The sequence below is a fragment of the Camellia sinensis genome, chromosome 4 (genome assembly GCF_055761805.1).
Source record: "Camellia sinensis isolate YWXY chromosome 4, ASM5576180v1, whole genome shotgun sequence".
NCBI lineage: Eukaryota > Viridiplantae > Streptophyta > Magnoliopsida > Ericales > Theaceae > Camellia > Camellia sinensis.
In genome coordinates this window covers 212667112-212686278 of record NC_138964.1, presented here as the reverse complement: position 1 = coordinate 212686278, position 19167 = coordinate 212667112, and the positions used below count along the sequence as shown (strand labels likewise).

At 35.4% G+C, this 19167-nt stretch overlaps 1 protein-coding gene across 1 annotated transcript; it reads right to left on the bottom strand.

Moving 5' to 3' along the window:
• Positions 1-457: 457 nt before the first annotated feature.
• LOC114283951 (uncharacterized) lies at positions 458-18314 on the bottom strand. Its single transcript, XM_082924084.1, has 12 exons — positions 18257-18314; positions 14409-14438; positions 14070-14320; positions 13783-13989; positions 13614-13703; positions 13432-13518; positions 12978-13331; positions 12794-12880; positions 10568-10592; positions 10447-10514; positions 821-1132; positions 458-727 (listed from the first exon to the last, which is right to left on the bottom strand). Exons 1-12 carry the CDS (start codon positions 18312-18314, stop codon positions 458-460), a joined length of 1839 nt encoding a protein of 612 aa, XP_082780210.1.
• Positions 18315-19167: the final 853 nt, after the last annotated feature.

Below are 19167 nucleotides of genomic sequence, written 5' to 3'. Positions count from 1 at the left end.
TTGACTTGGGCTGGTCAGTACTAGGCTTTGTTGACTTGGATTTAAACTTTGATTTGGATGACTTGGGCTTGGAAGAACTGGATGTTGGGCTTCCAAGATTGACTGGAGGAAGTTGGCTTCCTTGTGTTAATGGAGTAGTTAGGTTCTGCTGAGCTTTAATCATGGCAGGTGTAGGGGCATGAATGTTGATTGCAAACTCAGTTTGAACAATTTCAACAATGCGTGGAATCTTAAAATTATCCCACCATTTAACCATGTATTGCCGGTAAATAACATCATCAAAAATACCATATTGCCATTTGAATATCCAAGGGATTTTGTATTTGGATATAAAAATAAGCAATGGAGGGAATTTTCTTTGCTGTGGAGTGAATGAGAAAACAGTAGAGAAATAGTTGACTTGATCCATAATTATGGATGGGAAGATTTATGGGATGGCGCCATACTGAGTCCACCATCACAGAAACCAAGTAGGTAATTCAGATTTGAACTTTTGATCAAATTGAAGAAACCAAGAGTGACTATTTGACTCATTTTGATACAAGAGGACTTTGAACCAAGCATCAATGTAATCATAGTAACTGTATTGAATTGAATGACCAGGCTGATCTCGTAGTTGATAAGGAGAACCCCAATCAACCAGAGAAACAAAGTTATGAATATAGAGTGAATGGTACACAATTTTACTTGTGTAAGTGCGATCATAAATGGGTTTAATCACAATTGACTGATGATTGAACAAGATGTCTTTATAGAAAGTAATTGTTTTTTCTGGATGGAGAGGAACAAAATGTCATCCAGAAGGGAAATAAGATTTAACCAGATCATGAACAGTATGACTCTTTGGGTGATTAGGTTCTTTGAAAAAGAGATTAGTAGTGGTGGATTTAACATAATCAGATCGAGCTGATTTAATAGGGTTAGGAGGGTATGGAGTAACTGCTTGACTAGATGAAGCAAAAGGATCAGTAGCCAAAGCAGATGTATAACTAGGTTTAGGAATGTTACCAAGAATTTGGTAACGGTTAACCAATTCAGCAGGATGGTATTTGGTGACTAACTCCAATGGAGGCAGAACAAAAGGTTGACTAGATGGGGCCAAGACTTTGAAAGGAGGCCGTGGACAAGACATCTGTTTAATAGAAATAAAGATTAGCAACAAAACTTAACAACCACTCAAGAAGTCTAAATAATTTTAATGATAGTCCAAACAGTTGTAATAATCAGCGAGTAAATGGCGACGGGCTTGGATTTGATGATAGTTAATATACTGAGCTCGTGGAGTAGTTTTTCGGGCTAATTTTAGTCGAGCAATGCAGTAAGCAGTTTGGTGAATAAGAACTTGGTAATGGGTAATTTGGGATTTGTGGTAAGAGATAAAAGGAGTGGCCATCTCTATCCCCCCTGTAAAAATTCTCGGGGAAGAAAATCAGGAATAGAATTTTGACAACCATGTATATATTCAATTTCAAAATAAAAAATACTTAAAATAGATTGCCAACGAGCAAAAATTTGCTTACTAGCAAGATTTTAAACATCTTTTTCTAAAACATATTTAGCATATTTGCAATTAACACGAAGTAAAAACTTTTGATTTAAAATATCATCTTGAAATTTACTAATACATAAAACAGTAAATAAAATTTCTTGTTTAATAGTACTATAATTTTTTTGTGCTTTATTCCAAACACCAGAATGATAACGAACAATTTGTTCAGATGACTGAGGAGTGACTTTCTGAAGCAGAATGCCACCATAACCAATATCAGAAGCATCAATTTGAATAATTTTGAAAAAAATTTCAGTAGGAATACCAACACAAGAAAAAGACTTGACATATTGTTTGACTTGTTTAACAATAGCAGTATGAGTAGAAGACTAAAGAGGAGGATTATCCTTTATCCGATCAAATAAAGGTTAACAAGTTTTCCGAAGGTCTTTATAGAATTCAGCAATATAATTGAGTGAACCTAAGAACCGTTGTAACTGGGTCTTATCTAAGATCTCGTTAGGAAACTTAGAAGCAAACTCAATGGAACGACTAATAGGTAAAATAGTATTTTGGTGAATATCATATCCTAAAAAGCAGACTTTAGTCTGAAACAATTTAATCTTAGGAGCAGAAATGACGAGACCATGACTTTTAATAATATAAAAGAATGCAGTAAGATGTTTCCAATGTTCACTAATTGATTTGGAAAAAATAAGAATGTCATCAATATAGATGATGGAAAAATGACTAAAAGGATTGAATATATCATTCATTATATTTTGAAATTCACTGGGAGCATTTTTTAATCCAAATGGCATGACATTTCATTCATTATATCTATCTTTAGGATGGATTTGGATTTGCCAAAAATCACTTTTAAATCAAATTTACTAAAAATAAAAGCTTGATTAAATCTTTTTTATTAGGAATAGGATATCTAATCCATTCTAAAACTTTATTTAATGGTTTATAATTGATTACTAAGCGAGGAACACCGCGTTCTAATTCAGCATTTTTATTAACATAAAAAGCAGGACAAAACCATGGTGATTTACTTGGACTAATTATTCTATTTTTTAATAATTAATTGATTTCTTTTTTACACATTTCAAGTAATTCATGATTCATTTGAATAGGTCTAGATTTAGTAAGAATTTGTCTTTCATTAAAATTCTTAATATATGGTAATGTAACTACATGTTTTTTCCTATGCCAAAAGGGAGTGGGTAAAATAAAACAAACAGTTTTTTCTAATTTTAATTTAAATTCTTCGATTTGAGAAATAATAATAGGATCAGTTAATTGTTGATTAATTCTTTTATAATTGACTTCTTCTTTGAAAAAACGTAACTGACGAGTTAATCGATTAATAGTTTGAGAAATAGAACAATCTTTTAATTGATTTAATTCTAAAATTTCAAGAGGAGATAAGAATTTAAAAGTATTAGGTTGATCCAAAACATGGGTAGTTATTCCTTCACTAGAAGTAGTAAATGGATATAGTAAAAAAATGAATGGTCTGCCTAAAATAACTTTATCAGTCATATTTTTGACTAAAACAAAGGAGGTTTTAAAGCAAACATTATTTTGACATATATGAACTTTGGGTAATTTATATTTAATATGCATTTTACTACCATTAGCAGAAGTTAAATTTTCACGACATTTTTCATAATATTTAGTAAGGAGTAATCCTTCTTGAATACAATTAAGATCAGCACCAGTATCAATTAAAGCAATAATATTTAATTCAAAATCATCAATAACTAATTTAACTTTTGAATACCATTTTTGAATATGAATTTTATTGATTAGATTTAATCGTTTATCTTCAAGCTTATGAGATGGAGATTGATGTGATCGATTATCAAACAAAAGATTTTCATTATTAGTATGATCAGATTCATGTTTAGATTCATTTGGGGAAACTTCATTATTTTCTTGGAAATTATCTAAACTTTTATTAAGTTTTAATGTAACAATTTCATCTTCTAAAACTCTATCTTTACTCTGTAAATCTTTAATAGTTTGTTTAATCTGATTAATCTCATGTTGTAAATCTTGTAATGTAATTTCTTTTTGTTTATTTTTAAATCTTTCTAAAGTTTTTGATAAACTAATAATAGGTTTGTCAAACTTAGGTTTCTTATCAGGATTGGTTAATAAAGATTTTAATTTGTTTGTATATTTTTGTTTTAATTCTGGATCTTCTAAACGGCTAATTTAGTCAATAAGGGCAGATTTTTCTTGATCTTGTTTGGTAAGAACAGTGATTTGTTTAACTGGTTTACAACAAATATCATTACATCCTAATTCAATATTATTATCAGAATAATCACTTGGTGAATGGTAATCAGATGAAATATTATGATTATTAGAAGAGGCAGAAGAGGAATTACTAACAAATTGATTTAATTGGAAAATTTCATATAATTGATTTTTTGATTCATCATTAATTTGGGTTGATTAACTTTGTCTTTTAATTTTTATTTTTCTTTACATTTATTAGAATAATGATATTTTTTACCACAGTTGTAGCAAGTAATATCTTTATTAGATTTAAATCTTGGATGTGATTTCTTATAATATTTCTTTTTGGGTTTAGTATAAAATTTATCATTTGATTTGGAAGGTGAATAATGCTTTTTATATCTAGTAGAATATTTGTAGGATGATTTATGTTTGGTGTTTTTATGTTTTTTATGACGAAAGGGTGCTACAGGAGGTAAGCCATATTGTTCATAGAAGTTACCTAATTCATATTTAGCTTTATGTTTATCTTTAGCAGCTTTTTGACTAAGTTTAAAATCAATACACATTCGTAAGCCTTCTTTTTGAATAGTGCTAATTATATCATCATAAGTTAAATTATCATATTCAATAACATCGGTAGGTTGACTAAGGACATCTCTAATTTTATGAGCAAAAAGACTAGGTAATCCAATAATAAATTTTTCTTTCCAAAAAAATTTAGTACAATCTTCTCTAAGCATAACTCTAGAGGTAAATACATCTTTATTCCATCGAAAATCACTTAGTGTTGGGCAAGTAAGATTACTAAGTTGATCATGTATGCAAGAATATATATTAGTAGGAGTTCCTATGAAATGTCTAACTATAGTATAGATTAATGTGTTAATTCCATCAGGTTTATAATAATCAATAGTTTCATCAAATATAGGTAAATCATTTTCATCTTTTTGATTAGCATGTAAAATTGATTCGCGGTGATCTTCATTAAGATATTTTTCCCACCAAGATTTGAGCATACCAATAAAGCCAAAAGTAATTAAGGAAACGATTTCAGGTTGAGTATAATCAGGGTAGTTACTAAGATAACTATTTGCAACCGTAGACAAATGATTTAGTTTTTGAAGTATTTGATCTTCACTAAGACTATCAATATTCCATTCGTATAATTTTTTAACCGATATAGAAAATTGATTATTAAGATTAGTTTCTTCATATTGGAGATCAGGAGGTGTAGGTCGTGAGTACCAATTCTTAGTAAGAAACGTAGGATTAGGTTTAGAATAATGAAGTTTATTAAGATTAGATGATTGAAATTGTTGAGCTAAATGATTAATTTCAGTATCAGTTGAATCAGTGTCAGATTGATTAGGAACAGTGTCTAAAGTAAGTTGTTGATTCAATACTGTAAGACCTTTTTCATTAGATGGAGAAGCTTGTTCAGAGGTAGTCAATTTAGTAAATAATTATTCAATGGCTTTGACAGTAGAATTATCTCGGGTGACTAAACTATGACGTTTAGAACAATTACTGAGTAAATTAAGCAATGGTTGGTCTAAAGATTGTTTAGTAGATGTGTTATGAGCCGAATAATCGTCTAAATTGGTTTCTATTTTATCTAATTGTTTACCAATTGTTTTTAGACATTGATTAGTATAATTATTTTGTTCAATAACTTTTTTGATTTCAAGATCAGTGTCAGGCAACTTAAAAGGAGAGGCGGGGACGTCAGATCCTTGGTGTTCAATAATTATATCAGATAAAGGAGGGTGACTAGAACTGACAGAAGTATTGGGAGAAGTTTTCTATTTATATTTTGTAATTATATTCACTTTTTTGTAATAATTTTCTAAATATTCAAAGAAAGAAATTTCAATACTATATTCAATCATAAAATTATACCATTTTCGAGTAATTTTAAATTGTTGAGCAGAATCATATTTGACGCTATAAGCATGACGTTGAGTTTTATTAGCTTTAGATTTAAATTCAATATGCAATTTATCAAGATCAGGAGCAAAGGGTTTACTAATTGTCATTAATTGAGGATTGATGGGAGGTATAACTTCGAAATCAGTTTGAGTAGGGGAATCTTGAGACTCAGTGTCATCTTCAGGAAGATGTGTGTGAGTTGAACAAACAGGTTTATTAGTTTAAGAAGTTGTGGAGCTGTCAACTCCTTTCATTTTACTATGGGAAGATTGACCAAGATTGATTTGACTATTTTTTCTGAACAAAGGCGTATTAAATATTTCATCTTCAGTTTCAGTATCAGTAGGTATACTAGAAGTACCTTGTCTAGAGGATTGACTACGATTAAATTTAATACGAACTAAACCATCAGTAAATTGTTGAATATCTTGGATATCTTGGCTAGTAGATTGTTTTTTATGATGTTTGTAGTTTTCATTGACTGTAACCCATTGATCGGGGAGAGTAATATATTTCCATTCAATCATTTGAGGAATATTTATATTAGTATCATGACTACTACTTTGAATCAGTAAAGTTTTATCTTTTGGACTTTTATGTAAAGTTTGAACATTTAAATTGGTTTTAATACATTTATAATGAACATGATAAATTAAAGCAATATTATGAACTTTGTCTTTCATATTTGTAAATAAACCACTTAATTGAATATTCAAGATTAATGCATCTAATATATGTGGATCTCTAAGACTAAGAGTAAAATCAGGAAAACAATTAAAATGAACGGGGCCTTTGTGGAGACCAGTTTCCATCATACCCATTTGTGACAACCCTCACCACTGATTAGTGCCAATCTATGATTAAGCATGTTAACTGACTGATTGACTGAAATTCTGAACTGATTAATTTAGTGTATTAGTTTAAATGCATTTCTATCTGTTGACCGTTAAATGATTTGTTCATGTTTTATGTTTTAAACTGCAAATTGAAGGCCTTATCGGCGGCCGAATCTGAAATTGATTAATGCTTTGTGTTAATTAGAATTAATGTGATTTTATGGTATATTTAATTGAAAATTGATTTGGTATGACTAAATTAGGTTGAATAATGATAAATTACAATAGTTGGACTTATTTACCTTAGTGCCATGATAGTGGGCCACTTATCAATTCATGTTTGAAGCCTATTACATATTTGATGCATCAATTGTTCTCTATTTTCTGAGCCTAAACCAACTAGAGAGAGAGAGAAAGTTAGGAGAAAACTTGAGTTCATCAAAAATTGCTTGGAGACTTAAGAGAAATTGAAGGAGTCTTGCATAATTGAGCTTCTACACTTGAAATTCAAGGTCTAAGGTAGGAGAACCATCTTCTTGAACTTGCATTTGAGTTATATCATGCATGATTCATGGAAGTTTAGTGAGTTGAGTCTAGAATTGGCTTAATGAGTTGAATTGAGGCTTAAATCATGCATGCATGTGCTTATCTTGAAGTTTAGAGTTGTTTTCATGAAAATTATTGCATGCATGTCCATATTATTGTTATAATCCATGAATTCACCATGTTTTTGGAATGATTGGCTCATTTGATCTTGTGTTTGAAGCTTTAAGTTCATATAAGCTCATGCATGTTACATTTGAGTCTTGTTCTTGAAGTTTATTGAAATTGTGTTCAAATAGAACTACATTTAGGCTTTGATTTCTCAAATTGATCTTTGAAACATGTCATATTATGAGTTTACAAGTGTTTTCCAAAAAATTAGCACAAAAGGATCGAATTTGGTACATTTAATGTTGATTTTGAGCTTGAAGGTTCAACCTGGAATTTCCAGAATTTGGACTCACGCTCGAACGGGGACTTCACGCTCGAGTGTACAACCTGTGTTCATGCAGTCCACTCAAGCGGGTAAAGTGATGCTCGAGCGGGAAATGCGTGTATCCAGTACTTTGCATGTGTTTACAGTCCGCTCTAGCGGGAAATGCGTGTATCTAGTACTTTGCATGTGTTTACAGTCCGCTCGAGCAGGGTAATGCACGCTCGAGCGAGGACTTGTGTCTCACGCTCGAGCGGGTATCGAGCGCCCATCGAGCGTGAATTTCGTGCATCCAGTACTTTTACAGTCTGCTCGAGTGGATAAATCCACGCTCGAGCGGAGCCCTTTTTGTCTGCATGTCCGCTCGAGCGGAGAAATCCACGCTCGAGCGGAACCCCTGTTTCAGCAAAATTTTGAAAAGTGTTTAAAAATGCATCTTTGCATTATCATTCCATCCTAGGCATTCTTAGGCTTAATTTAAGGTATCTTAATGAGGATATTGATGTAGAACCACACCGAGTCTAAGCAGGGACTAAGTCTTTGATTCCCAAGTATGTGACTTAGTGTGTGTTCATGCTGTAACCATGTAAGGTTGGCATCCGAGGACGCATACTAGCTTATTTGTAGCCCAGAACTCTGTAAGTAACAATATTGTAAATATATATTCAATCATGAATATTTCTGAATGATCAACTGTACTGCTTTCTGAAATGATATTTTGTACTGAATGAATGCTTGTCCTATTTGCGAACTGTATTCGTGGCATCCATAGCAATTTACTGTTACTGTACTGTACTGTTACTGTCACAGAGATCTTTGTCGGTTCCCATGTTTGGAACCACTACTGTTTACTGATATGATAGCCATCAACTGACTATTTGGTCTGTTAAGACCTACTGTACTGTTTGCTATTGGATGTATCACTTTTGACTGCTATGATCGAATAACTGATATACTGTTCAAATGACTGTTTTAAATACTGAAAGGACATTCATTCTTAACCTCTTTACGCATATGTTATTCACTGGACTTTAGCTTACTGTTTATATATATATATATATAGGTGTCCAGGCACCAGATCGGAGCTAGGAGCATTGGGTTAAACTCCCTTTTTGTCAAGCCAACCACTGTGCCTCACTGAGAGGTTCCAAGTCCTTCAAGTTAGGGTTTTTTGGGGTGTTTTAGATTCATCCTTTCTGTCTCTGTTTTTGTATAGACTGACTGTACCTGTACTGCACTGTTCTAATAAGGATTAGGTCCCTGTCCTGGATGATTGTATATATATGTATATACTGTTTGGTTCTGAATGTGTATATGTGTGAAAAGTCTTTTTGCATACAGAATGTCACAGCTTATTGGACATCTTTTATTACTGTTTTGGCTTCCGCCAGCCCCTGTACTCTGTATTACTGTTATTACTGTTAAGCAGGCCTTCGGTAATCACGGATTACTGGCCGATTACGGTGATAAACCCATAGAGGCGAGTTTGGGTCGTGACACCATTAAACTATCATTATAATCAATAAAACGAGCATCTCTTAAACATAATAAAACAGAAGTATTTTTACCTTGAGGAGTTAATGGTTTTATTCAAACTTGAATTAATCCTAAATGAATAAAATTGTGACCAGTTTTTAAATAACTTTTAATAGTATTAGCATCAAATAACTGACAGGTTTCTCGAGGTTTTTCTAAAGCATAAACTTGTTCTAATGTTTTAACATACAGATTAACATTAAAAGTAGACTGTAAGAAAGTAGTTTTATAAATTTCTTTGACTGATAATCGGGGTATATTCCAGCTTAAATCAAGTTTATTATTTTGTATTTCTACATCTTTTTCATTAATTACTAAGCCTTGATTAGGTATTAAGGGCAAAGTTGTTGACCTAGAACTGACTGAAGAGTTACTTCTAAATAATCTACTCATTTTTCTTTTACCTAAACTGTTTTACAGGAATCTTAATACATTGTCTAAATTTATCATGTTTTCACATACGTTATATTCATACATACCCAATTCGGAGGACCCCTCAAATCCAACACCCCCTAACCAAAGGACTTACCTAATACTTGGGACGAAAGGTGGGTGACTAATAACAACGTGGAAAGACACAGGTATAATTTTGACAAATTAAGATGACTGGAAACAGTTAAGATGAGGAAAATAGAGTTGACTCAGAAGTAGCAATGTAGTAAGCAACAGATAGCAACATAACTTGGCTCTGATACCAAAAGACACGGAAGCAGGAAAGATGAAATAGCACTAAAATAAATATAAATAATGAAAACTTTTAAATAGACATAAATAAGGAAATTGAATGTTGCCATAGATCATATGTGTCATGTTACGTTTATGTAGGTGTCACGTTACGTTACGTTTATGTAGATATGATTTATGGTAACATGCAATTTCCTAATTTCCTATATATAGGAAATTGCATGTTACCATGGATCATAGGTGTCATGTTATATTTATGTAGGTGTCACGTTACGTTACGTTTATATAGATATAGTCACTACAAAAAATTCACTTTTTTGCGACGGTAAAATACCGTCGCCAATACCAAGGAAGCCGTCTCAAAAGCTTTTTTGCGACGGTAAATAGCTTTTAGCGACGGTAATAGGGGGGTCGCACAAAAAGGGGTTGCTAAAGGTCTTTAGCGACGGTAAACGCCGTCGCAAAATATTGGCGACGGCAAAAATTCCTTTAGCGACGGCAAAATACTGTCGCAATTAATGTGTAAAAATCTGCAGACTTTGAGACGGTACGAAAATACCGTCACTAAAAATGGTAATTGCGACGGGAAAATACCGTCGCGAAAGGGTTTATTTGAGACGGCAAAAATACCGTCGCTAAAAAAGGTTATTTGCGACGGGTTTAATACTGTCGTTAATACTGTTATTTGCGACAGAAAATTGTGCCGTCTCTAAAAATATTATTTGCGACGGTGAAAGTACCGTCGCTAAAGGCTTTTTGTTCATATTGCCAATATCATTGGCGACGGCTACGCTACCGTCGCAAAAACCTGGTTCCAACAAAAAAATGCAACAATAAATTTATTAAAAATATGCAAATTACCTGTATTAAATAAAAATAGCAAAACCTGGTTCCAACAAAAAATGCAGCAATAAATTTATTAAAAATATGCAAATTACCTATATTAAATAAAAATAGCTAAAAAAAATTCGATAACTATATAATAATATAAAAATTCCTGTATATAAATAAAATTTCATCCATAATTAAAGTACTCTTCCATTCATAACAACATATCATCAAAATTATCCAACCACATAATTTTGCATAATACATACATAATGTTGTTCACAAATCTAAATAACGTAAATCAAAAATAAAAGTTTTCTTCATAAACAAAAGTTTGTCGCAATCTTCACACGGCTGCATTCCACAAGAGAAGCAAGCTGCTACTCAGGAAATATTTGAAAATAAAAAATAAAAATAATTAATGACAATATAATTATGTATTAATATTTTAATTACAAAAAAACATAAAAAATTAATTACTATATAATTACAAAGATAGTTAAGTAAACAATTTTGGCTAGATAGAAATCCGACCCTAACTCCCAAATCGGAAACCCGATTCGAGTCCCGTCTTCTCCAACAAGTCTCTCGTGCCTAGGCGGTCGTGTGTGCCCAAGTTTCGTGCCAATCCGACCCCATTTGGTGATTTTGGGGTGTTAACACCTCGAATTTAAGTTTCTTAAGGAACTAATTTGCCTAAATCGAAATATGGCTCTAACTCCCAAACCGGGAAACCGATTGGAGTCCCGCCTTCTCCCACAAGTCTCTCGTGCCTAGGCGGTCGTGTGTGCCAAGTTTCGTGCCAATCCGACCCCATTTGGTGATTTTGGGGTGTCAACACCTCGAATTTAAGTTTCTTATGGAACTAGTTTGCCTAAACCGAAATATGGCTCTAACGCCCAAACCGGGAAACCGATTGGAGTCCCGTCTTCTCCCACAAGTCTCTCGTGCCTAGGCGGTCGTGTGTGCCCAAGTTTCGTGCCAATCCGACCCCATTTGGTGATTTTGGGGTGTTAACACCTCGAATTTAAGTTTCTTAAGGAACTAGTTTACCTAAACCGAAATACGGCTCTAACTCCCAAACCGGGAAACCGATTGGAGTCCCGTCCTCTCCCACAAGTCTCTCGTGCCTAGGTGGTCGTGTGTGCCAAGTTTCGTGCCAATCCGACCCCATTTGGTGATTTTGGGGTGTCAACACCTCGAATTTAAGTTTCTTAAGGAACTAGTTTGCCTAGACCGAAATACGGCTCTAACTTCCAAACCGGGAAACCGATAGGAGTCCCGTCTTCTCCCACAAGTCTCTCGTGCCTAGGTGGTCGTGTGTGCCAAGTTTCGTGCCAATCCGATACCATTTGGTGATTTTGGGGTGTTAACACCTCGAATTTAAGTTTCTTAAGGAACTAGTTTGCCTAGACCGAAATACGGCTTTAACTCCCAAACCGGGAAACCGATTGGAGTCCTGTCTTCTCCCACAAGTCTCTCGTGCCTAGGTGGTCGTGTGTGCCAAGTTTCGTGCCAATCCGATACCATTTGGTGATTTTGGGGTGTTAACACCTCGAATTTAAGTTTCTTAAGGAACTAATTTGCCTAAACCGAAATATGGCTCTAACGCCCAAACCGGGAAACCGATTAGAGTCCTGTCTTCTCCCACAAGTCTCTCGTGCCTAGGTGATCGTGTGTGCCCAAGTTTCATGCCAATCCGACCCCATTTGGTGATTTTGGGGTGTTAACACCTCGAATTTAAGTTTCTTAAGGAACTAGTTTGCCTAAACCGAAATATGGCTCTAACTCCCAAACCGGGAAACCGATTGGAGTCCCGTCTTCTCCCACAAGTCTCTCGTGCCTAGGCGGTCGTGTGTGCCAAGTTTCGTACCAATCCGACCCCATTTGGTGATTTTGGGGTGTTAACACCTCGAATTTAAGTTTCTTATGGAACTAGTTTGCCTAAACCGAAATATGGCTCTAACTCCCAAACCGGGAAACCGATTGGAGTCCCGTCTTCTCCCACAAATCTCTTGTGCCTAGGCGGTCGTGTGTGCCAAGTTCCGTGCTAAACCGATCCCTTTTGGTGATTTTGGGACGTTAACACCTCGAATTCAATTTTTTTAAAGAAATAGTTTTGCTTAGAGTGAAATCCATCTCTAACTCCTAATCCGGAAATCCAATTTGAGTCCCGTCTTCTCTCACAACTATATTAGCTTAGAATGCAAAGAATGCAAATATACATTTTAGCTTAGAATGTAAAGTTACATTTTATACCTGATCTTCTGGTGGTGGTGTTGTATATGGATTCTCGTCTTCTGCAGATTCCCTAAATACCCGGTGGCCACTCGATGCATCAGGAGCCTATGATAGTCAACGCATAATGTGTTAATCATATTCGAATTTTATACATAATGTTGTGTGACAATTTAACTATCAAACAATTTAATTTATATCGAACCTGTCTGTTAGGATCCACACTTGCCCCCTGTGACACAAAGGCCATCATCTCAGCTCTCAGCTGCTGTAAATGTGTAGAGAACTCTGCTCTCATCTCCTCCCTCAGCTCCTCCCTCAACTCATCCCTTAGCTCCGCACGAACCTGCTGGGTGATCTGAACAATAGTCGATGGCGGGGGTGCTGACTGTGATGGCCCTGCACCATCTTTATACACTGCTCTCCGAGGCACAGTTCTCCCGTATGTGCGACAATATCCATGATTGTCATGACCTATCAACTCATGGAAAATGGCATTCCTAGCCTCCAAAGTCCGACAATCCTCAGGTAGCATAGAGAGTTGGCCATTAAACTCATCCTGTATTGAATAAGAAATACAAGTATATGCCAAATTAAGATAGTTAACACAAAAAATAAAAAATAAACTTTAAATACAATCAAAGGTCTTTGGAAACTACCAAGGTCTGGATAACCTCTAGGTCATCTGCTCTACGTGTCATAAGCCAAACATTCATCTTATCAGTAGACTCCCCCTTATTGGTCATCTACATTTTTTTAGAAATATGAAAATTAGAATCCAAATAATTTGTAAATATACAATGTTTATTTATATACAAAAATAAAATAGTAAAATATAAACCTCATGCCGTATTTGAGCGAAAGTAGTACGCCTTGTGGTATGAGCTATGCCGTGAGCTCGCCGATTTTTAGCGTTCCTAGTTGCAATTTTCTATAATAGGTTCAACAACTGTAAGTATATAAATATGATTTGTATGTTTACATATCATACATATAACTTATTTGTATACCTCAGCATCGGAAGTACGCCAATACTCCACAAGTTCTTCCCACTGGCTTGGCACAATGTGCAAAGGAACATCATCCTTCAGATTAGGATCTTCACTTCTAGGCTTGAAATACTTACACTTAATCTTATTCTTGTAATCCTTCCATATGCTGTTACAGTTTTTCATGCAGATTGGCTTGTACTCCTCTGGACATATATTCAAATTGTCCTATAAAACACAATTTCAAGGTTTAAATAATAATAACACAATTTTGGAATTTAAATTTTTGGACAAAAATATACTTTTACCTTCACATCCTTCCAGATAGCATCAAGAATATCATCAGGCACAGTGTTCCAGTCAAGAAAAGTAAGAGGAACAATGTTACCATTTCGCACAATAATGCCAAGTTGAGTAGTTAACTTAGACACGTTATCCCCTATTGGACAGTAATTTTCATCAAATTGTATGTCCAATTTGGTACCGGTACTCCACTCCCTAATGCCCTTGGCACATCCTCTACCACGCCTACTCGAGGTTGATGAAGAATTAACATGACCTGTGAGATACAATAAGAATAAAAAATATGCAATCATAATAAACAAATGCAAATTTAAATAATGTCAATACAAATCAATTTCTTATACCTGAGTGAGGCTGTGAAGAAGTCGAAGGATCTGAAAAATACAATGAAAATAAACAAGTTATATGTAATAAGAACAAATAAATATATATTTAAATAATTTTCATACAAATCAAAGCAAATTTATATACCTGCGGATGGCTCATAAGCCGATGACTCTAGTCGGGATGATAGCTGTTGCGGTGCCACTGATGGTGGACACACCGATGGTAGGCCTAGAGGCTGAGTAGCTGATAGCTGGTGTGGTGCCACTGATGGGGGTCGATGCGGTGGCACTAATGGCCCCTCTGATGGTGCTCGCTGTGATGCCTCCTCTAATGGTAGTGCCACTGATGGTGGACACAGCAATGGTGGGCATGGTGGCTGAGTAGATGATAGCTGCTGTGGTGCCACTAATGGTGGTCGATGCGGTGGCACTAATGGTGCTCGCTGTGATGCCTCCTCTGATGGTGGTGCCGCTGATGTCCTCTTACGTACCACGTCGGACATCATGCGCCGGGGATGATCAGGTTGCCTCTTCCTTCCCATAATAATCTGCAAGCAATATAACATTAATTAGAAACATAGATAATGGTTTGTCATCAACTATAATATGACATTAATTGAACTAATACAATTACAAAGACAAAGTAAATTAAGAAACTGATGATTAACTACAACCTTGGCCTTAAGTGAATTATTGATGTTGATTAAATATCAACCTATTTGAACATCAACTGTTTCCCCTTCTGCGGCTTCCCTCACCCAACCAACTTCTTCATCACGAAGCATTATATTTTCTTCCAATTGTTGGCTCATATATGGCTCAATTTGTGGATCAGTCGAACTCATATCAAATAAACCTCTTTGAGACATCTTCACCGCCACTTGCCAGTCTGGTTGTAACGGGTCTGCAACATACCAAACTTGCTCTGCTTGGGATGCCAAGATGAAAGGTTCATTAGCAATTCTATCATCTCGATACAACAAATGATTGAAGTTGACTAACGTGAAATTGAAGACATCTTGTATCTTCCCGTGAATGTTGTCAATCCAATCACACTTAAACAACACATGCTTCTTCTCATTGGAATATCGAATCTCAACAATATCTGTCAATTGTCCATAATAGTACACAGACCCCACACGAGGATTCTTGTCTTTCCGACTAGCATAACTTATAGTATCTGCCTTCAAAGCTACACCACAATTTTGTGTGGCTCGACGGTCATCCATGGCCTTTACTCAATACCGAAACCCATTCATTATATACCCGTTGAACCTCCTTGCCAGGTTATGAGGACCATTTGCCAATACAGTAATCTCTTCAGAAAATGTGACATCACTAGTCCTTCGCAACGTTTGAACCTATTTTAAATAATAAAAATTAAAAAATTTAAAATATAGTTCGACTTAGGTAATTAGAATCTGTACATTTAAATACATACATGTTCCTTGAACCAAATGTGAAAAGTTTCAAAATGTTCACGCCGAAGCTGATGATCGTCAACACGAGGCATTTTGACCTTAAGTTCTTCAAGGTGTTTGCTGTGTAAATTAAAATTTTATCAAAAAACAAAATTTGGTTCAAAATCCAATGAAACATAATAAAATATTGAATGAGTGACATAACTTACTTTATGAATGGTTGAACCGCGGCTGTATTGAATAAGACATACCGATGAGTTTGTACCCAAGAAATGTTATCAAGATAAAAGCTTGTGATTTCACCAACAGCACGACCTAGATTATCATCACCACTGTAGTTCCTCGTGGGTCGATTAGATTTAGTTTCCGCATCATTGAGATATTGTGCACAAAAATTCATGCATTCTTCCATAAGATATCCTTTAGCAATTGAACCTTCTGGACGAGCTCTATTACGCACATATTGCTTCAAAGTAAGAAGATACCTCTCAATTGGATACATCCATCGAAATTGAATCGCTCCACCCAATAATGCTTCGTCAACTAGATGTATAGGCAAGTGCTCCATTATATCAAAAAAAGTAGGAGGAAATATTTTCTCTAGATGACAAAGTGTTACGGCGATACGATCTTGAATATATTGCAAATCTGTCGCACGATTGACTTTGGAACACAATTGTCTAAAGAAATTGCTCAATTCAATCAAAGGTTCAATTACATTCTTCGGTAACGATCTTCGAATGGCCAATGGAATTAGTTGTTGCATCAGAATATGACTATCGTGGCTCTTAAGACCCCCAATACTTCTATCATGTAAGCGCACACGACGCGATATATTGGATGAATACCCGTCGGGAACTCTAACTTCCTTCAATACTTTCAAGAACAAATCTTTCTCATCCTTGGTCATCGTGAATTGTGCCGGTGGTAAATAAGCTTTATTCGACCCTCTTAATTGCAAATGTAGGGGTTTTCTAATATTCATTTCTTGTAAATCACGCCGAGCATTAACACCATCCTTCGATTTTCCTGCAACCCCTAATATTGTCCACAACACATTATCACAAACATTCTTCTCTATATGCATCACATCAAGGTTGTGTCTAATTAGATTGTGCTCCCAATATGGCAGTTCATAGAAGATACTCTTTTTCTTCCAGCTATGGGTGCGATGTCCAATTTTCTTCTTCTCTACTTGTCTCCTATGCCTCTCCTTAAGGTCATCCCTCTTATATTGGGTTAAAATACCCTCAGATTCTAATTGTAGCAGCATCTCAGTTCCAGACAACAATTTTGGTTTGAATTTGACTTCCCGACTACCATCAAATGATACTTTATCCTTTCGGAATTTATGGCCATTAGGTAAAAATCTGCGATGACCCAAGTATGATTGTTTCCTACTATACTTCAACCAACATGATGTAGTTTCTCTATTGCAACAAGGACATGCATATTCGTCTTTAGTACTCCATCCTGACAAGTTTGCATATGCAGGAAAATCACTAATTGTCCACAGTAAAGCTGCATGCATTTGAAACATTTGATTTGTTGATGCATTAAATGTGGAGACACCGTCATGCCATAGTTCTTTCAACTCCTCAATCAACGGTTGCATATACACATCAATCTTGTCACCAGGTCCTTTCGGGCTGTCAATAAGCACAGATAAAATTAGAAATGGTTGTTTCATGCACATCCATGGCGGCAAGTTGTATGGAATGAGTACAACAGACCAAGTGTTATGAACTATGTTCATCGTCCCGAATGGGTTAAAACCATCAGATGCTAAGCCAAGCCTTACACTTCGGCAATCATTACTAAAGTCAATATTCCGACGATCAAAATCTTTCCATGCAAGGGAGTCTGCAGAATGCCTAAAGACACCGTCATTAGTTCGTTCCTCTGCATGCCATCTCATTAACTTAGCCGTCTTGGATGACATAAACAGCCTCTGCAACCTTGGCTTTAAAGGAAAATACCTCATTTGTTTTGCAGCTACTTGTTTGCCACCGTTGTGAGGACCATTTGAACCACCATCACCATTTGATTTCCATCTTGAACTGTTGCATATGACACATTTATCAAGATTGACGTCCTCGTTTCGAAACAACATGCAACTGTTGGGACATGCATCCCATGTCTCATATGTGAAGCCCAAATCTGTTGTGACCTTTTGAGCTTTATAATATGAGTTCGGGAGTTTCACACCCAACGGAAATGCCTCATTCAATAACTCAAGCAACATGTCAACAGCCTTGTCTGTCCACTGATTAAGCACCTTCAAATGTAGAAGCCGAACAATGAATGACAAAGATGTGAACTTCTGACAACCCGGATACAATTCACTTTGTGCATCTTGAAGAAGTTTGAAATAGTTTGCAGTCTCTGCATTTGGACCGAGCTGGGGTTCAGATGCATGGGGATCAGTGCTCTGTGCTTCATTACCGTCAACACTTGTACCAACATCTGGATTTCCCACAGCCCCTTGTATCATTCCAACCATATCGTCGCCAATGTCTAAATTAGCCAATGTTTCATTCCCTCAATTAGCATGCAGAGATACGTAAGATTCCCCATGATTAATCCAATGTTTGTACTTTTTAAAAAAACCATTCAAAATCAGATGCTTGCGTACACCCTCTCGCACAAAATGGTATCGATTCTCACATTTTCTACACGTACAACTAATCATCAAACCTTCAACCCTATTGGTGTAGGCAAACACAAGGAATTGATCAATCCCATTAATGTATTCCGTCGACATCCTATTTGGCAAATCAATCCAACTCTTATCCATCATCTGTACTTCTCTTATATGTGTTTCCCACTATTAATTTGCTTCAGGCAAACTTACTGGGAGATATACATCTCACATACAAAACAAATATGCCCTAGAAAAAAATATAATTACAACAAATGTAAGAGTCATAGTGAGATGAAAGGGTAAAAATATAATTACAAGACATAATATCAAGATAAGACAAGATGCAAACAGATAAAATACAAAACAATGCCACTGCTAAAATCATAACTTTTAGGCTTTACCCGCATTGTTCCCTCTCACATAGGTGGACCCGACATGAGAAAGGAGGCTGTGGAATCTGGATGCAACCATAACGGTTGTGGATTTAGCAATCTCGTAAACACTACTAAAGAAGTGCATCATTCTCATGGCACATTTACTGGCCAGACAAAGATTAATACATAACAAATATGATGGAAACAAATATGACTGGCACTTCGTCTTCAGATATGTTTAGATTGCTCACTTCATTTTAATTTTCGTATCTTCTCCATGTTCTTTTTCTTCCCTTTTACAAATCCAAGAACCAAACAAAACACAAAATAAATATTTG

What these genes read in the sequence shown, in the direction of transcription:
- LOC114283951 (XM_082924084.1), bottom strand. Translation starts at nt 18,314, where the DNA reads ATGGTTGGAATGATACAAGGGGCTGTGGGAAATCCAGATGTTGGTACA. An exon ending in GGCGTACTTCCGATGCTGAG is followed by an intron (nt 13,704 to 13,782) that starts GTATACAAATAA and finishes AACCTATTATAG; the next exon opens with AAAATTGCAACTAGGAACGC. An exon ending in GTCATACTGTTCATGATCTG is followed by an intron (nt 728 to 820) that starts GTTAAATCTTAT and finishes TTCAATCATCAG; the next exon opens with TCAATTGTGATTAAACCCAT.